The sequence below is a fragment of the Trichechus manatus genome, unplaced genomic scaffold (assembly GCF_000243295.1).
Source record: "Trichechus manatus latirostris isolate Lorelei unplaced genomic scaffold, TriManLat1.0 scaffold00027, whole genome shotgun sequence".
NCBI lineage: Eukaryota > Metazoa > Chordata > Mammalia > Sirenia > Trichechidae > Trichechus > Trichechus manatus.
Window position 1 is genome coordinate 9,730,981 of NW_004443963.1, and position 20,805 is coordinate 9,751,785.

Here is a 20,805-nt window from a genome sequence, read left to right on the forward strand (position 1 = left end):
GTAAAGCATAATGAAGAGCTGGAGCTGTACTGCATTGAAAAGCAAACCTGAAGCCCACAAACAATTGAAGGTGGGAAGAGAACCAGCCAGAAGAGACAATTCTAAGACTCACCCTCCAGCATGCTAAGATTAGCATTTAGTGCTCCAGCCTCACTGGTGATCATAGGACAGAGCTGGCCACAAAAGGAATTAAAAAAAAAAAAAAAAGCAAGTTATCATATTGTCCTACAAACTAGAAACCCCTATTTATGGCCCTAGACCCTGCAAACAAAGGCCATCCGGTTAGGAGACGATCTCTCTTTGGTCATCAAGACTTTCCCTTAAATTAGTTGATGCCTGTGGGCCTTAAGATACTTCAATGGCACATCATTGAATCTCCATAGCAACTGGGTCTACACCCTGCTAGCCCCGTAAAAGAGCGAGCCCTTTGCTTTTCTCTCTGTGGCATGACAGGGCACATGTCCCAGTCCATGCTACTGCTGTCAGACCTGAGGAAACTGCTGCCCAACGACCATCCCTTTCCCCACTGCCGGGGGTGCCATCTACCTCCTGCCTCCTCTGGCAGTGGCCCCACGACCAGCCTGGAGTGTTTAGATCAGCTGCCTTTCCTTTTCCCCTGGGCTAGTCTGAGAGCCCAATAGATCAGAGCTGAAAGAGCCATTTTGTAGCTTCCTCCCTTTGCAATCAGAAAATTAGTCTTTAACAGATTAAATAGTATCTGTAGAAGGGTGAATAAGGAGCCTGGGTGGTGCAAGCAGTTTGCAATAGTTGTTAATCCAAAGGTTGGTGGTTTGAATCCACCAGCAGCTCCACAGAAGAAAAGACCTGGCAATCTGCTTCCAAAAAATCACCCTGGAAATCTACTTCCAAAAAATCAGCCTTTGAAAGCCCTATAGAGCTCAGTTCTACTCTGAGGCACATGGGATCGCCATGAGTCAAAGTCAACTGGTGTAGAGGGGTGAAGACTGCCAACATTGATGTACCTGCTGTGTGTGAGGCGTGGTGCTAAGCACTCAGCGTAGTGGTTAGGAGCAGAGTCTGGATGCCTAGGGTTGAATCCCTTGGCAAGTTACTTGTACTCTCTGTCCTCGATTTCCCCATCTGTGACATAGGGATAATAATTCTAACTACCTGATTAGATTGTTGAGAGTGGAAATGGAGGTAATCCACATAAAATTGCCCAGCTCATAGGAAGCATTCAGCCAATATTAGCTATTGTTGTTTTAACCTCTTTTCATCCTCAATTACAACCTTGAAAGGCAAGTACTACTGTCTCCTACTTACAGATGAGAAAACGGAAACTTAGAGAGATAAAGCAGTTGTATGGAGTTATATAGCTAGAATTTGAAATCGGATCTGGCACACCTGGACAGCTGTGGGCTGAGCCTTCTTTTCTACCTTCTAGTGGCACAGAGGCCATCCTTGTTAGTATAGTGGTGAGTGTCCCTGCCTGTCACGCGGCAGACCGGAGTTCGATTCCCTGACAGGGAGGCTGAATTCAACTTCTTGGAGACCAGGTGGCACAGTGGTTAAGCGTTGGGCTGCTAACCAAAAGGTTGGCAGTTCAAATCCACCAGCTGCTCCTTGGAAACCCTATGGGGCAGTTCCACTCTGTCCTATAGGGTCACTATAAGTCAGAATTGACTTGACAGTAATTTTTTTTTTTTTTTAGTGACACAGAGAGAATTATAGAAGCAACGTATCTACTCTCTCTAAGTGGTATATTTAGACTCCACAGAAACATTATTGGCTGAGTGTGTTGGGTGCCATTGAGTTGATTCTGACTCACAGCGACCCCATGTGATAGCATAGAACTGCCCCATAGATTGCCAGATCGAGCGTGGGGTCCTTGAAGGTGACAGCACAGTCTTTTAAAATGTCACCCTTTAATATGCACATTTACTGGCCCTTAGCACCTGCCAGGTAAGGAAGGAGAAAGACCGTGGGAAAAAACATGCTCTAGAGTCCTCTTACCAGCTGTGTAACTTCCTTGGACAGGCGTTTAGTGTTTTGGAACATTGATCTCCTTGCCGGCTTTCACTGAGCATCTACTCTCTGCCTAGCATTGAGCTGAGCGCTCAGGAGATGGGGACAGCCAGATACCGTCCTTGCCTCTAGGAATTCCAAGTTTCCCTTCTCTTTCAGTCCTCATCATTCCTGTCCTTGCCTCCCCCAGAATACAGGGAAAGGGTTTAGGCAACGTATGGGCAGCACTGGCAAGAGGGCACACAGACAATTCTGTCTTTCATCTTCCCTGACTTCTAGAGAATTAGATACTTATAGCTTTGGAAGCCATCTTAATTTATATTGTTTCTGTTTGCTGGAAATATTCTTCCTTCTTCCCCACTCCTTACCTATCCAAACCCTACCTATGCTTCAAGGCTCAACTCAAGTCCTGAATTCTCCAAAAAATCTCTCTCTAGGAAACCTCCAGGCCCTATTTCTTTCTTTCTTTCTTTTTGTTATTGAAACAATAACAAATATAGCACCACATTTGTCAATTCAACATTTTCCACATACACAATTCAGTGAGATTAATTACATCAGTCATGTTAGGCAACCATCACCAATATCCTTTGCCAAATGTTTTATCCTCATAAACAAAAACTCATCGCTTCCTAAACAATAATTTCTCCCATTACCCTCCCTCCAGCCCCTGATAACCACTATTAAACTCAGGCCCTATTTCTTTAATTGTTTCCATTTCTCTGTTCAATCTGGTCATCTTGTCACCAAGTACTAGATTGAAGTACTCGTTCAGTTATTGTTTCACTCGCCCGAGTTTGTTTCGCCTAGATAGATGATAAGTTTATTCTTTTATATCCCCAAAAGACCCTATCCCAATGCTGGGCACGCAGTAGGGAAACAATAGATAAGTTCTGTTGATTTCACCCACCCTAGGCTGAGAAACTTGAGGGAAGGAATGTTGTTTTATTCGTCTCTGCCTCCCTTGTCCTACCACAGTGTTTGCACATAGTAGGCACTTAAGAAACCGTTACTAAGTTGCAAAGGATACTGTGTTTGAAAGTGCCTAGGATGGTGCCTGGAATGCAGTAGCTGCTCAATAAAGATTTATTGACCAAGAATTGATTAAAGGATAGCAGAACTGTTCTGCTGCTGATGGCATTTTACCACGGTTGTCTAACCTCTAAAGACTTACCATTTCATTTAAGGTCTTTAAAATGGGGTTCTCCAGGGGCTCAGCAAAGGAGTTATACACGACACTAGGAAAAAAGAAAATAAATAAAGGTGCTTACTCAGGGACCAAAATCTGGAGGTTATAAACCTCCCCCAAGGGACTGCCTGAGAATCTAGCCCCAGACCAGCCACTACTCACTATGGTTCTCTTGCTCACCTGAGTTCTCCAGAGAACGAGACGTGGGCATGGCTCACTTGAGCGTGGCAGTCTTGGAGCTTCACAGTTGGGTGACCAAAGTCATTTCGGGACAGGTTAAGTATACCAGTGAAGAAGGTCCCAGAGAGGAACAGATTAGCTCTTCCTGCATCTTGGCTGTTGAGAGAAAAAGTGCCAGGTTACCCCAGCCTGCCCAGGGAGTGGAGCTGTATCTTGGTTCTTTGGTTACCCACAGAGTCTAAGCTCCTCGAGGGCAGGGACTTTCACATGGCCACCTCTGGATTCCCAGCACCTACCACAGGGTATGGCTTAGAGTAGGCGTTGAACGAATATTTACTGGACAAATGAAGTAATGAATATGTGAATGATGTTAGCTCTAGGAACCCTGTGGTTATTCCATCCTAAGTGCTCTGGCCCTGGTGGTGGCTGAGCACATACTGAGGTCCGTACATATACAATGTTTGCTAGGAAAAAGGAGGTCAGATGTAAAGTTGGCATCACCTTCCTTATTCAGGATGGGCATAGCTCCCGGATGGGGAAAGTACACTTCGATACAGTCTATGAACTCCTTGAGGGAATGGACTGTGTGTTATTCACCCTCATGTTCCCAGGATTTAGCACAGGGCCTGACACAGAATAAGCCCTTGATAAGTGGTTGATGACTCAGTGACTAATGAATGAACACATTCACTTTCACATGCTGTTAATGGGGGGAAGAGAGTCCCTGGGTGACGCAAACAGTTAAGCATTCAATTACTAGCTGAATGGTTGGCAGTTCAAACCCACTCAGTGGTGCCTCGAAGACAGGCCTGGTGATCTGCTTCAGAAAGGTCACTGCCTTGACAGCCCTATGGCGCAGTTCCACTTTGCATACATGGGGTCGCCATGAGTCAGAATCGACTTGATGGCAATGAACAACAGCCACCACATGGACGGGAAGTGTGTTGAATGATGTGCTCAAGACCATTCAGTGATTCACTGCTGTATCTAAAGTGTTGAGGCACATGTCTGTTGCTCTGACAGATGGGGACCTCTAGCTCTTTGAGAATCTTAAATGACATTTTGATAGATTATTGTGACTTTAGGGGAAACATGCTTTTCAGAACCACCAGAGTGACGATACTCTGGTTTAAATCTCTACTGGGAAAAAAAAAAAAAAAAAAGACGCTCTTGAGAAGGATTATTAAAGACTGAAGGAAAGAAGCCTAACATCAAAAAAGGTTGGCGAGTTTACAGATTTTCCATTTTTGCTCCATACCTTCCCAGTACGGTAGCAGACTTCAGTAGAATACTCACAAAAGCGGAGACTTGACTTCCCAGTCTGTGCTGATGTTGGCAGTTCCGTGATTGGTGAGCACTTTGATTCCCACTCCAGGCACAAAGGCTAATGAAGTATTTAGAAATGAAAGGGACTTGATTTTTATGCTGTAAAACAAGAAACAAAGGAGTTAGTGCAACTCTTCCAGCACATCTCTAAGTAAAGCAAAATTGGAAATGCGGTTGTAGAATTCCTGATGGTCAACAGTGCATTCCTATAGAGGAAGGACCACCACCCATCTGACAGTTGGTTGTACTGTGGTGCCTTGCATGTTGCTATCATGCTGGAAGCTATACCATTGGTATTTCAAATACCAGCAGGGTCACTTATGATGGACAGGTTTCAGCAGAGCTTCTAGACTAAGGCAGACTAGGAAGAAAGGCCTGGCTATCTACTTCCAAAAATTAGCCAATGAAAACTTTGTGAATCACAACAGAACATTGTTCGACTTGCTTGCTTTGGATATGTCATTGGGAGGAATCAATCATTGGAGGAGAATATCATGTTCGGTGAAGTAGAGGGCGCGCCAGGGTGAGGGAGACCCTTGGTGAGATAGATTGGCATAATAACCACAACAATGGATTCAAACATGCTGGTGATCGTTAGGATGATGCAACATTTCGTCCTGTTGTACATAAGGTCACCGTGAGTCAGAGCTGACTGGACGGCGGCTGTCTATCTGTCTGTCTGTTTACCTACTCACCTACCTACCTATCTAGTTATCCAACCATCCATCCATCCAATCTATCTATAGAGGAAGGAACCTCATGTCTGCAGTGCCATTTCTGTGCACTACTTTATAATTCCTCTCAAGCCCTTGGTAGGAAGCCCCTTGTGCCAAATTGAGGGCAGAAATGAACACATGTAGAAATAAACTGGCAAATAATAAAATAATCTAATTCTCTATAGCTTCTTTAAAAACAAAAATATAAAACATTGTCACCATTATTTTTTCCTTCAGCTGTCCCAGAGTTTCTCAGTGGGGATGATATTAGTATTTTGGATGGAATGACTATTTTTGTAGAGGACTGTCATGCACCTTGCAGGACATTTGGCATATATGCCAACTAAACGCCAGCAGTGCCACCTCCCAGTCATTGAGACAATCAAAAATGTGACCCCCTGCCTGTTTCCAAGTGGCCTCTATATGGGCAGTATCTCCCCTAGTTGAGAAACTTATTTTAGAGATTTAACTTCCCCTGGTGGTGCAGTGGTTAAGAGCTTGGCTGCTAACCAAAAGGTCGGCAGTTCGAATCCACCAGCTGCTCCCTGGAAACCCTATGGGGCAATTCTACTCTGTTCTACAGGGTCGCTATGAGCTGGAATCGACTTGACGACAAAAGGTTTTTTTTTTTTTTTTAAGGATTCTCTAGACTGCCTAACAGGTAATTAGGAGGCCATGAGTTGCATGTAATCTCCATAGATAGATGGCCACATGCTTTACGATAACTTATTATTATGGACATCTATTGAGTGATCACTACCTGCCAGGCACTGTGTAAGCACTCTACATGCATTAATTCACTTGAACCTGCACAACGACCCTCTGAGGTAGTTGCTGTTTCTGCAATCTCCAGCTCAGAGATGAGAAGATAAGGAACTCGGCTCAGGTCACGTATAAGCAGTAGAACAAGACCTGGAACCCTCCTGAATCCGTTTCCAGACTGCGCTGTCAACCACTAGGTTATGCCACTTCATACATTGTGCACTCGACCTGGAGCCAAGTTTTGTACTAGCTGTGCAGCCTTGTACAAGGTACTTAACCTCTTTGAGCTAATCACTCAGAGAAAGTATTACTCTTGGGTAGGTTGGAAAGATAAAATGAAATCATGTGTGTATAAGTGCTGTGCAGGAGAAAAGCACTGTTATGAACCAAGATTAGGAAATTTTTTAACATAAATGTGATAGCTGATAAGAAATGATTGTTTGTTATTTCCCCTTTTATGCATCCCTTTCTACCTATTTCCTGTTAGTTCTAGTGCTGCTATAACAGAAATACCATAAGTGGATGGCTTTAACAAATAGAAATTTATTCTCTCACAGTCTAGGAGGCTACAAGTCTGAGTTCAGGGTGCCAGTTCCAGAGGAAGGCTTTCTCTCTTTGTCTGCTCTGGGGGAAGGTCCTTGTCATCATTCTTCCCTGGTCTAAGAGCTTCTCTGTGCAGGAACCCTGGGTCCAAAGGATGCGCTCTGCTTCTGGCACTGCTTTTTTGGTGGTATGAGGTCCCCACGTCTCTCTGCTCGTTTCTCTCTTTTATATCTCAAAAGAGATTGACTTAAGATACAACCTAATCTTGTAGGTTGAGTCCTGCCTCATTAACGTAACAGCCGATAATCCCACCTCATTAACATCATAGAGGTAAGATTAAAACACATAGGAAGATCACATCTGATGACAAAATGGTGGATAATCACACAACACTGGGAATCATGGACTAGCCAAGTTGACACACATTTTTTGGGGGGACACAATTAAATCCATAACACACGTTCTGAGTCCCACTGTCAGAATAGCCTCGCAGATATTCATTTAACATGTTTTGAAAATATTTTCATTTTGATACATGTAAATTTAACCCATTATTTATAACTGCTGCAAAATATTCCAAGCTGTGGACTTATCATTAAAAAAAAAAGTTATTCCCTTGTTTGATGGACATCTAGGTTGTTTGTGGTATTTCTGTGTTATAAACAATGCTGCAATGAACATCCTCCTACACGCTACTTCTGTGCATAGGTTTATTTAGAGAAGTGTTAAGAAGTGGAATTTTGGGGTCTAAGGTCATGCATATTAAAAAAAAATACTTGTAAATCATGTTCTAAAACAGCATTGTTCCATAGAAATACAATATGAGCCACATCTATAATTTAAAATTTTCTAGTAGGCACATAAAAAGGCCAAGTAAAAAGGAAAAATTAATTTTATTAATATTTTTAAATTAACTCAATATATCCAAAATATCGTTTCAACATGTGATCATCTAAAATTATTAATGAGATACTTTCTTTTATTTTTTCCAAAATGAATCTTCAAAATCTGGTATGTATTTTACTATTTTACACTCATGATACATCTCAGTTCAATGAATTTTCATTGGAAATACTTGACCTGTATTAAGAATTTATAAAATTTGCAGTTGAAAAAGCAAATTTGGATACCCAAATTGTTCCAAACATACTTAAACGTTTTTCAGTAACTGAATTGCGTGTCGGTTTTAAATTAAAATCAAAATGAAATAAATTAGCAAATTAGTTCCTCAGTTACACTAATCACATTTCAAATGCTCAATAGCCACATGTGGCTAGTGGCTACTGTTTGGACAGCGCAGATCTAGAATTGTTGTACCAGTTTATCTGCTCTAATCTGCAATGCACAAGAGCACCTGTTTTTCCTTATCTTCACCTGCACTTGGTATTATGCAATTCATCTTGTATTTTTCTGCTGTGGCATTATTATCATTTTCATTAGATAATTTAATGCCCATCTCTCCACTGGACACCAAGGGCACCCTGCACGTCTGTGTTGTTCACTAGGATACCCGTTATGCCTAGCTAAGTAGGCGCTAAATAAATACTTGTTGAATGGCTGACTTTATACAAATTAGGACATCCACTAGGAGCTTCCCCTAGGTCACTGTCCCAAGAAACGAAACAAAACAAAACAAAAACTCTTGGTTTTATAGAATGTTGTCCCTGACACCGGGGAAATGATTACTCCAAAGGATTGGAGTGGCAAGGAATTATCACTGGATTGATGAAGCATTGGAGCACAATTGTGAGTCACAGTCACAGAGAACTCCTTATACATGCCTGACTCTCCCCTAACCTTTAAGGTTCAGCTCAAGATGGACAGAGGCATTCTCTTTCTGCACTGCCTTTGGGGACCTTGTTGACAACTATGACAGAGGCTGCCAGTTGCTGTATGAACATCCATTTTTCTTCTTCTTTCCTAAAATATCCCTGAATTTGTTGGGGATGAAAAAGTTGTCTGGTTGCAAAACTAATTTCCCAATCTCACTTGCAAATAAGATGACTCCATATGACTAACCTCTGTCTGTTGTTACATAACCGAATAAATAAACAAGCAAAAAACAAAAAAAACCAAAAAACAAAAACCAAAAAAAACCAAACCTATTGCTGTTGAGTCGATTCCGACTCATAGCGACCCTACAGGACAGAGTAGAACTGCTCCATAGGGTTTCCAAGCAGCGGCTGGTGGATTTGAGCTGCCGACCTTTTGTTAGCAGCCAAGCTTTTAACCACTGCGCCACCAGGACTCCGTTGATACGTAAGCCTATTGATACATAGGCAGGATATTATTATGGTGAAGCTTCAGCAAAAAAAAAAAAAAAACTTATTAAAGAGGAGACTGACTCAGTTTATAAGAGGCTTTATTCTTGTCTCTGCCTCCTTCCAGCTGCCTGAAACATGAATTTGATGGCTGGCGCTGCAGTGGCCATTTTGGACCATGAGGCAACCATAAGGATAGAAGGATGTTAGAGCAGAAAAAGGTAAGGAGACTGGATTCTGATGAAATCATGAGGGTCCCACAGGATCCCTGGACTGTTTCCTTTGAGCCTCTTGTATGTGAGAATAAAATGAACCCATTATTTTTAAGTCACTATAATTTGTATTTTCTGTTATATTTAACTGCACTTTATCTCTAATTGATACAACTTCAAAGCTCTGGGCTGGATGAAGCAATGTGATAATTCCATTGTTCTTACAATAATGTCCTTATGTTGTCACTATGGATATCAACTGACACTTGTACAGTAATTGAAATTTTATGAATATCTTCATATTTGTTACTTCATTTGGTTTTTAGTGTTTAATATTTACATTTGATTTTATTACTATAACATGGTAGAAAAGATTATAACTGTCAACAGAATTCTTTTTAGGAAGAGAACTTTACTGGTTAGAAAATTGTGTTGAAAATCAGTTAGGGTAGAAACAGAAATAGTTTGGTGCTCAGGAATGGACGGAAGTGCTTTGCATGATACCAGGAAAAGAAATTTTTGTTGCTAGAGAGAGGGAGAAGGGAAAAGAAAGATTAAAAAAGGGGCGGGGTGGGGGCGAGTCTAGACAGCTAGAGGGCAGAAGGCCATGTGCCCTGTGATTGATTCCTATGACCTCTGAAATCTTGACTAAATTACTAAAAGTAGGAAAGAATTTATGAGAGTAGATTTCTTTTTGAGACTGTCATGGTTTGAATTATGTTCCCCCAAAAATGCGTGTATCAGTTTAGCTGGGCCATGATTCCTGGAACCGTGTGATTTTCCTGTATGTTGTAAATCCTGCCTCTATGATGTTAATGAGGGAGGATGGGTGGCAGTTGTGTTAGTAAGGCAGGACTGGATCTACAAGACTGGATTGTGTCCTGAGGCAATCTCTTGAGATATAAAAGACAGAAGTGAGCAGAAAGACAGGGGGACCTCATACCATCAAGAAAGCAGTGCTGGGAGCAGAGTGCGTCCTTTGGACCGGGTTCCCTGTGCAGAGAAGCTTCTAGTCCAGAGGAACACTGATGAGAAGGCTGACAGAGAGTGAAAGACTTCCTCTGGAGCTGACGCCCTGAATTTGGACTTTTAGCCTACTTTACTGTAAGGAAATAAATTTCTCTTTGTTAAGACCATCCACTTGTGGTATTTTTGTTATAGCAGCACTAGATGGCTAAGACAGAGACTGTGGTTGAATTCTACATCCAGGTTTATGGAGGTAGGAGGTGGGTGTTATGGACTGAATTGTGTTCCCTCCCCCCAAATGTGTCAACTTGCTAGGCCACAATTCCCCGTATTGTGTGGTTGTCCTCCATTTTGTGTTCTGATGTAATTATCCTATGTTTTGTAAATCTTAACCTCTACGATGTTAATGAGGCAGGATTAGAAGCAGTTATGTTAATGAAGCAGGACACAATCTACAGGATTAGGTTGTATCTTGAGTAAGTATCTTTTCAGATATAAAAGAGAGAAGTGAACACAGAGGAGAGGGACCTACTACCACCAAGAAAGAAGAGCCAAGAGCAGAGCTCATCATTTGGACCTGGGGTCCCTGCACTGCAAAACTCCTAGACCCAAGAGAAGATTGATGACAAGGACCTTTCCCTAGAACCAACAGAGAGAAAACCCTTTCCCTGGAGCTGGAGCCCTGCATTTGGACTCCTTTACTGTGAGACAACAAATTTCTGTTAGTTAAGCCATCCACTTGTGGTATTTCTGTTACAGCAGCACTAGATGACTAAGAGAGTGGGGATGGAATGAACAAGAATTTCATTTAGAACTCAAGGGGCCAGGTGGCCCCTTCTGATATCTGTGTTGAATCAAAGTGTTCATCTTAGAGGCGAGCACTTTGAGTCTCAGAGCAGACATGCCAGGTACACACAATGAGTGTGCAGCCAAGATGTGACTTGGACGCAGGTGTTGTGACCCAAATGCCACACTCTGTCACATGACCCTTCTTTCTTGGGTTCTTTATCACGTCAGTCAACCAGCTGATAAGCCTTTCTCAAAGGTTAACTGCAGGTCTAGGCATTCTACCAGACCATATGGTAGTATATCCAGGACTCTGAAATTTTAAAGATTAATTTCTCTGATAAAAATGCTCTCCTCTTTTACTTACTTTGAAAAATTGTAGCTCACATAATCAATCTTTAGAAAGTCAAGAGATTCAGAGCCTTTTAAATCTGGGATGCTCTTTTCCATTATCATTTGCTCGATTGTCTCCATCCCAGCTTGAATGCCTGTGAAGAAAACAAAGAAAGTGTCTATTGATAACAACAAAGATGGTAATGATGTAATATCATTAACCACACAAGTTCAATTTATTGAGTAAGGCATTCTCTTAGATACTTAGAAGACAGCAACTCTTGAAAGTGGGTATTATTGTCTTTGTTTTACAGATGGAAAAAAATTGATCCTCGGTGAGTATAAGTAACTTCCCCAAGACCACAGAGCTAATATGAGAAATTTTCATTGTGTGGCTAGTGCTAAAGGACTTGATCACAGCACAAGTGTAATAGGAAAAGTAAAAAATATTCTTTAGTGAATCAAATTATAATTATCATCCGCATTTTACAGATGAGGAAACTGAGCTTCAGAGAGATTAATTTTACCCCAAGCCACACAACTAAGAACTGGGGGAGCCAGTAGTCAAATCTGGGCAATTTGTTTCCAGAATCTGTGTGCTATGGCTAGTTCCAGAAAGTTATTCCACATTCTCCATTTCTTCCAGATTCTTTAATCTCAGAAATTTTTGACCTGAGGACCACGGGCCCCAGAAAACTTCTGAACTCCCTGAAACTCTAATGAACGGCTGTGAGTGAGTTATGTGTGTATGTGTGTGTGTGTGTGTGTGTGTGTGTGTGTGTGTGTGTGTGTGTGTATGCGTGTGTGTGTGTGTGCGCGTCTCATTTTTCAGGGGAGATGATCCACATTTTCATCACATTCTTAAAGCATCCTAGGACTCCAAAAAGGTTAAGAACCACTGCTTTCGTTTAATTCTGCAACAACCCATCAAGCCTTCTATTATAGTGCCACAGACTACCTTTCTCTGAACTCATGGGGATAAAGAGCCCTCTTCCACATTAAAGAGCTTCAGAAAAGTAATTTATACAGTGATAACAACTGATCTTTTAATTTTAACCTTGGTCTCTTACTGGTATTATTTTGAAATTCTGCCTTCATTGCTTTCTTTGCAACTTAAGCTCATTTCCATTTATCCTATCTTTGTTGGAGATGAAGAAGAGCAGATTTTATCCTCTATAATGCCATGAATAATCTTGTAACATGGGGAAGTAAAGATAGAATATAAAGGATATAAAGATAGAACCAAAGGCACTATCAGACAGCATCATTTACTAGTTTATGTGACTGTGCAATTTACATAATCTCTCTGTCCCTCAATATTCTCATTTGTAACATGGGACCAATAGTAACTGGATGGGTCTGGTCACACAAGTGAAGACAACAGTAGCCAATGTTTGTTGGATATTTGCTATTGCCAGACCATATTCTAGACCCTATAGGACAGAGTAGAACTGCCCCATAGAGTTTCCAAGGAGCACCTGGTGGATTCAAATTCCAGCCTTTTTGGTTAAGCAGCCGTAGCACTTACCACTACGCCACCAGGGTTTCCATTCTAAGTGCTTTATATGTGTTAATTCATTTATTTCCCGCAACAACCTGGGTAGGTACTATTATTATCATCTCCATTTTAATAAATATCTTGCAGGTACTACTACTAATAATAGAAAGGGGGCAGTGGTGGTTCAGAGGTAGAATTCTTGCCTTTCAAGTAGGAGGTCTGGGTTTGATTCCTAGGAAATGCACCTCAAGTGCAGTCACCACCTGTCTATCGGTAGAGACTTGTGTGTTGCTATGATGCTGAACAGGCTTCAGCAGAGCTTCAAGAATAAGACAAACTAGGAAGAAAGGCCTGGCAATCTACTTCCAAAATGAAAAGCCAATGAAAACCCTGTGGATCACAACAGTGTGATGAGTTGGGGGCTGACTCGCCATGGGTTGGGGGCCAACTCGACAGCAGCTAACAACAACAACAATAAGAATAGCCATGTCAAATCTTTTTCTGTAAAAATATAAGTTCATAAATAATTGATGAAATAAAAGTAATAATAGGCAATTTGTATTGAGTGCCTGTATGTGCTGGGACTGTCTACACTCTACACATACTTTCTCTTTTAATCACCACAGAAACCCAATGATACAGGTATTATTCCAAGTTCACATAGGAGGCATCTGAGGCTCAGAGAGTTTCACTAGCTTGCCCAAGAGCCCACAGCTAGTGAGGATCATTATCCAGGGCTTGGAGGACTAGGGAGTAGAGGACAGAGCAGAGGTGTTAGGATCAGGCAGAGCAGACCTGAGTTCCTATCTTTCACTGGTGTGTGACTTGGGAAATTTAGTTCAGCCCCTCTGAGACTCAGATTCCTCCTCTGTGAACTAACAAAACCTTCTTCATAGGGTTGAAGGTTGGAATTAAGCCAGCACAGGGCCCATAAAGCACATATCACAGATCCTGGCTATAGCAGATGCTCAAGAAATGGTTTTGATTTCAAAGCCTGTCCTTCTCTACCCCATGCTATACTCACACAGCTTATCTCATTTGATCCTCACATCAACACTAGAGGTAGGCACCGTTATTATCATGACTCCATTTTCCAGACGAGAGAACAGACTGGCCCAAGGTCATGTACTAGGAAAGGGCAGAACTGAGATTTGCACCCATGTGGACTGACTTCAGATCTGCTCTTTTAACTGTTCTGCTATAGGTGATGGAATAAACTGTTCCATTAACTTTAATATCATCACAAGATTTCTATTTTTGATATATATTTCTATGCACATCAGCATATCAGTGCAGTAATCATCCATAGAGTAACTATATATAGTCCACTAATCATTACATAGCTTAGCTTTATGTGTGTTTCTGTTTAAAGACACCTTATTTAATATGTATTTTGATTCATTAACATTGAACTCATGGCCAACAGCACTATAACTCATGCTGAACCAAGCTTATCTGTTGTTGTTAGGAACCAGAAGAATGAGATTTGACTCCCTGTTGCCTGATGTGATCTTGAACAAGTCATTCAGACTCTCTAAGCCTCAGTATCCACCTGTCTAAAATGGACGTAAGATGTTGTGAGTTTTGTAAATGGTTGTTGTTGTTAGGTTGCCGTCAAGTCAGCTCCGACTCATATGACCCTATGTACAACAGAACAAAACACTGCCCAGTCCTGCACCATCCTCACAATCATTGCTATGTTTGAGCCCATTGTTGTAGCCACTGTGTCAATCCATTTCATTGAGGGTCTTCCTCTTTTTCGATGACCTCTGCTTTACTAAGCATGATGTTCTTCTCCGGGGACTGGTCCCTCCGGATAACATGTCCAAGGTACATGAGATAGAATCTCCCCATCCTCGCTTCTAAGGAGCATTCTGGGTGTACTTCTTCCAAGATTGATTTGTTTGTTCTTCTGGCATTTCATGGTATATTCAACATTCTCCACCAACACCATAATTCGAAGGCATCACTTCTTCTTCAGTCTTCCTTATTCATTGTCCAGCTTTTGCATAAGTATGAGGTGATTGCAAATACCATGGTTTGGGTGAGGCACACCTTAGTCCTCAAAGTGACTTCTTGGTTTTTTAACACTTTAAAGAGGTCTTTTGCAGCAGACTTGCCAAAGGCAATACGTCTTTTAATTTCTTGACTACTGCTTCCATGGGTGTTGATTGCAGATCCAAGTAAAGTGAAATTTTTTACAACTTCAATATTTTCTCTGTTTATCATGACGTTACTTATTGGTCCAGTTGTGAGGATTTTTGCTTTCTTTATGCCGAGGTGTAATCCATACTCAAGGCTGTGGTCTTTGATCTTCGTCAGTAAGTGCTTCAAGTCCTCTTCACTTTCAGCAAGCAAGGTTGTGTCATCTGCATATTGCAGGTTGTTAATAAGTATCCCTCCAATCCTGATGCCCCATTCTTCTTCATATAGTCCAGCTTCTCAGATTATTTGCTCAGCATACAGATTGAATAAGATGGTGAAAGGATACAACCCTGATACACACCTTTCCTGATTGTAAACCATGCAGCATTCCCTTGTTCTGTTCGAATGACTGCTTCTTGGTCTATATACAGGTACTCATAAGCACAATGAAGTGTTCTGGAATTCTCATTCTTTGCAATATTATCCATTATTTGTTATGATTCACACAGTCGAATGCTTTTGCATAGTCAGTAAAACACAGGTAAACATCTTTCCAGTATTCTCTGCTTTCAGCCAAGATCCATTTGACATCAGCAATGATATCCCTCGTTGCACATCCTCTTCCGAATTTGGCTTGAATTTCTGGTAGTTCACTGTAAATGTACTGCTGCAACTTCTTTTGAATTATCATCAGCAAAATTTTACTTGTGTGTGATATTAATTATATTGTTTGGTAATATCTACATTCTGTTGGATCACCTTTCTTTGGAATGGGCACAAATATGGACTCTTTCAGTCAGTTGGCCAGGTAGCTGTCTTCCAAATTTCTTGGCATAGACAAGTGAGGCGCTTCCAACGTTATATCCATTTGTTGAAACATCTCAGTTGGTATTCTGTCAATTTTCTGGAGCCTTGTTTTTCACCAATGCCTTCAGTGCAGCTTGGACCTCTTCCTTCAGTACCATGGATTCTTGATCATATGCTACCTCCAGAAATGGTTGAAGGTCAACCAATTCTTTTTGGTACAGTGACTCTGTGTATTCCTTCCATCTTCTTTTGACGCTTCTCGCATCTTTTAGTATTTTGCCCACAGAATCCTTCAATATTGCAACTCGAGGCTTGAATTTTTTCTTCAGTTCTTTCAGCTTGAGAAGTGCTGAGTGTGTTCTTCCCTTTTGGTTTTCTAACTCCATGTCTTTGCACATTTCATTATAATAGTTTTCTTTGTCATCCTGAGCTGCCCTTTGAAATCTTCTATTCTGTTCTTTTACTTCATTTCTTCTGTTTGCTTTGCTACTCTATGTTCAAGAGTAAGCTTCAGAGTCTCTTCTGACATCCATTTTGGTCTTTTCTTTCTTCTTGTCTTTTTAGTGACTTTTTGCTTTCTTCATGTGTGATGTCCTTGACGTCATTCCACAATTCGTCTGGACTTCGGGTCGTTAGTGTTCAATACATCAAGTCTATTCTTGAGATGGTCTCTAAATTCAGATGGGATACACTCAAGCTTATCTAATACCTGTTTGTTCTCTGTAAGCCACAATACTGTCTTCTTGTGCTTAGGAATACTAGTAGACAGCACTTCAGAACTACACTTAGGGGGCATTTTTAAATAGTGAAATCACCAACATAAAACAAAAAATGGGAAAAATGTGACACTAAATAAACCAAAAAACCCAAACCCATTGCCTTCGAGTTGATTCTGACTTATAGTGACCCTGTAAGGACGAATAAAACTGCCCCATAGGGTTTCCAAGGCTGTAAATCCTTACAGAAGCAGACTGCCACATCTTTCTCTCATGGAGTGGCTGGTGGGTTTGAACCTCCAACCTTTCATTTAGTAGCAAAGTGCTTTAACCACTGTGCCGCCAGGGCAAATGACACATGTTTATAGTATGATAGCTGAAACAAGAAAGCAGAGCATTGTCTCCTTTGACCTCAGCTGGGAACATGCAGGTTGGGCGACTCAAACTTTTTGCCTCTCTGCGCGTGCACATGTCTGTAAATGACTGTGCATATGTTGCAAGTATTGATTTTAGGATGACAAATTTTAGCAAGTAGGTGAATTCGCAAATACAGAATTCATAAACTATGAGGATGGACTACATATTTGTGTATATATTTGTGATGTATATCATATATACATATTCCTGATATGTATTTCTACACACATAACAATCGTGCAAGATGATTCAATTTTAGATTTCCTGTGCCAGATAAAAACAAACAAACCCATTGCCATCGAGTCAATTCCTACTAATAGTGACCCTATAGGACAGGATAGAACTGCCCCATAGGGTTTCCAAGGAGTAGCTGGTGGATTTGAACTGCTGACCTTTTGGTTAACAGCCAAGCTCTTAACCACTGCACCACCAGGGCTCCAAACACAGGGGTTAAGAGCTTGGCTGATAACTAAAAGGTTGCAGTTTGAATTCACCACCTGCTCCTTGGAAACCCTATGGGCCAGTTCTACTCTGTCCTATAGGGTCGCTATGGGTAGGGATCGACTCGATGGCAGTAGGTTTGGTATTTGTTTGGTGCCAGATGAGGAACTGGGGAAAAGACAAGGAGTTGCCCAAAAGTCGGTCGGCTTGTTTTCCACAGTAGGGACTAGATCACCCCACAGTAGTGACTGGATCACCCCACAATAAAAAAAACAATACCTGTCACTACTGAGTCAATTCCAACTCATGGTGACCCCAAGGGTTAGAGAGTAGAACTGTTCCATAGGGTTTTCTTGGCTGTAAGTTTTATAGAAGCAGATTGCGAGGGCTTTCTTCCACAATGCTGCTGAGTGCGTTTGAACTGCCAACCTTTATTTAGGTTTGTAGTCAAGTGCAAACCATTTGTGCCACTAAGGGTCCTTTACCTCACAGTAGGGACTGGATCACCCCATGGTAGAGTTTATCTGAGTCATGAGACACCTCAAGTTATCAGCTGCTAGATTTGGGTTGTAGATCCCACCTAGGTGGGCTGCATCCTGGCTTCTGAGAGCATCCAACTCACCATAGTCCAGTGCCCGTTGAGTAATCCTTGCCTTGATTCCAGGATAAACAGTCTGAGAAGATGCAATGTTGAGATTCCACAGGAGGAAACAGCCCCAGAGGACTTGGACCATCGTTGTATGCATCTGCAATTAACCAACATTAATGGTTCCTTTATTATGCTTAACTTTCTCATTAGTCAACTCCACCCAGCAATTCTAGGCTTCCTCATTTTCATTGCTCACTGTCAGAACTCCATCCATCCATCCATCCATCCATCCATCTAGTAATCATCTATTGAACATTCCAAAACATGTTCTAGGTGCTGAGGATGTAGAGATGACCTACCGTATTTTTACACAAATAGAGCGTGCCTTCTACATTTGTTGCCAATCGCGCCCTACCCCTGCAAATTATTTTCATAAGCACCATTATGCCAATTGTTTCTTTGCATGTTGCTGTAAAAAATGTAGCATAGTTTACTTATGAAAATAGCTCTCGGGGGAGGGTGCAGTTGGCAAACAAACATAGAAGGTGCACAGTATTTGTGTAAAAATATGGTACTCGCAGCTCTTGACCTCTGCTTCCCACAGACTAGTGAGTCAGTCATACACACAGATGTAATAATCTAATATCTAATGTAATAAGATACAATATGATACAAAAGCTTTGCAGTAAATGCAATGATGAGAATATGTCCCCAGAAGGATACTGGGGGGGGGGGGGGCGGAATTCTTGACAATTTTATAATAAACAAGTTAATAGTTTAGAAAGATGGCCTTAGTGGCCATGAGATAATTACCCATCTGCTTAAAAACCCTTCATGGCTCTCCTTTGCCCATAGGGTGAGGTTTCAGCTCAACATGGCACTCAAAGCCTTTCAACAACTGGCTCCAAACTCCTTTCTATTTCTCTTCCTCCTCTCCTGTCCAAGTGGTGGTGCTCTGGGCTGGCCACACGAACTGTTTGGTATTCCTCAATTTGCCATTTCTCTCATGCTTGGGTTTTTTTATCCAACCCTCTTAATATAGACACATATGCATGTTCTCTGTCCTTTAGGTAGCTTTGCAAGCGTCATCTTCTTGGTGAAGCCTTTTCCTAACCACAACCTACAAAACAATCACTATTCCCCATGACCCTGGTATTCCTTGTGCCCCTCCCCTTTCTTTATTTCTCTCCAAAGACTTACCATCATCTTACATGGTATGTTGTTGTTAGCTGCCATCGAGTTGATCCCCAACTCATGGTGACCCCATGCATGAAAATCCTATGGCTCACAAATGAAACGCTACCCGGTCCTATACCATCCCCATGAACAGTTTCCGATTGGACTGTTGTGATCCATAAGGTTTTCATTGGCTGATTTTCAGAAGCAGATCCCCAGACCTTTCTTTCTAGTCCATCTTAGTCTGGATGCTCTGCTGAAACCTGTTCAGCATCATAGCAACATGCAAGTCTCCACTGATAGACGGATGGTGGCTGCACATGAGGTGCATTGGCTGGGAATTGAACCCAGGTGTCCTGCATAACTAAACCAAAAAACCTGTTGCCGTCGAGTCGATTCCAACTCATAGCAACCCTATAGGACAGAGTAGAACTGCCCCCATAGGGTTTCCAAGGCGCAGCTGGTAGATTCGAACTGCCAACCTTTTGGTTAGCAACCGAATGCGTAACCACTGTACCACCAGGGTTCCAGATCTCCTGCATAGAAGATGAAAATTCTACCACTGAATTACCACTGCCCCATAACGTAGTATATAGTTACTTATTTTTTATTGTGCATCTCCCCCACTGGAATTTTTAGGCTTCATGGGAAGGGAAAGGACTTCATTTCTTCAGCACCCAGAACAGTGACTGGCACACAGTAGGCAAGGACCAAATTTTGAATGATTGATTAGATGGCTGAATTAATGTCTTTTCCATGAGTCTGTGAAGGGGGCCATGTTTGCCTTCTGGGTTCCCACACACTTTGGGCAGACCTTGTCTTAGGGTGTTTCACCGTGCATTGTGATGATCTTTTAGTTGTCTGTCCTTTTGTCACAGGGATTATGTCTTACTTCTCTAACTCCAGAGTCTAGTGCAATGATCGGTACATAGTGACACAAAATTTTTTCAGTTAAATAAACATTCTCTCCAACAGGCGGGAACATACTTTGTTCACTATTATACTGCCAGTGCTTGGCAAATACTAAGTGACCAATGTATGCCTGTTAAATTAATGGACTAAATGAATGAATGTTGCCCCATTTTCTTGAAGGAGGAAGCACAGGTACGGTAAGCAACAGTGATATGGGTTTCTTTTAAGGATACCAAGTGAGCAGTACGTTCACAGGCCTTGTGTCTATGTTCTGAGAGTTTACAGTCTGGGTGAGCTGTCCCTGCTGCACTCGCATGTCACACGTGCCAAAGACCCGCAGGCGACAAGCACTCATTGAGCTAATACACAAGCATGAAACAAATCAGGGAAGAGTAAGTTGTGGGAGCCTTGTGTTTAGGCAGAGGGAGGGGCCAGGTCATGTGGGTGAGGTAAGGATTTGGAGTGGGGCTGGGATTCGGGGGCTGTCTGAATGGTTGTTGTAAGAGTTGGGGGAATGCTTGGCCAAAGGAAACAAGAGGTTTGGTAAAGTGGGTTGTGTGGGCTTATGGGTGAGGCTGTGGGGGTGGGAATGTAATGATGTAGCCCAAAAGAGGTCCAGAGAATTACTGGAAAGGCACATAGCCATCTGATCAGGGAAGGGGGTGTCCAAGTAGGCTGTTACTAGCCTATCTTAGGCTTTTGTGTGAAATGGGAAAAGGCACCCCTCCATGCAACCATGCTGGCAGAAAATGGGTCCAGTGGAAAGCATTTTCGGGAAACCCCACTCCAGTGTATCCAGCTTGATGGGGAGAGCAAGGGCTGGCTCACAAGCCCACTTGGACTG

At 42.0% G+C, this 20,805-nt stretch overlaps 1 protein-coding gene across 1 annotated transcript in view; it reads right to left on the reverse strand.

Moving 5' to 3' along the window:
• The window catches only part of BPIFC (BPI fold containing family C), a 59,988-nt gene extending 39,672 nt beyond the window's left edge, over nt 1-20,316 (reverse strand). The window contains exons 1-7 of the mRNA XM_004373800.2: nt 20,209-20,316; nt 17,907-18,030; nt 11,295-11,415; nt 4,652-4,780; nt 3,356-3,511; nt 3,161-3,224; nt 113-173 (exon numbers count right to left, since the gene is read on the reverse strand). Of these exons, the coding sequence (XP_004373857.2) occupies nt 113-173; nt 3,161-3,224; nt 3,356-3,511; nt 4,652-4,780; nt 11,295-11,415; nt 17,907-18,030; nt 20,209-20,316 (763 nt within the window). The remainder of the gene's footprint in view (nt 1-112; nt 174-3,160; nt 3,225-3,355; nt 3,512-4,651; nt 4,781-11,294; nt 11,416-17,906; nt 18,031-20,208) is intronic.
• Between the last annotated feature and the right edge of the window lie 489 nt (nt 20,317-20,805).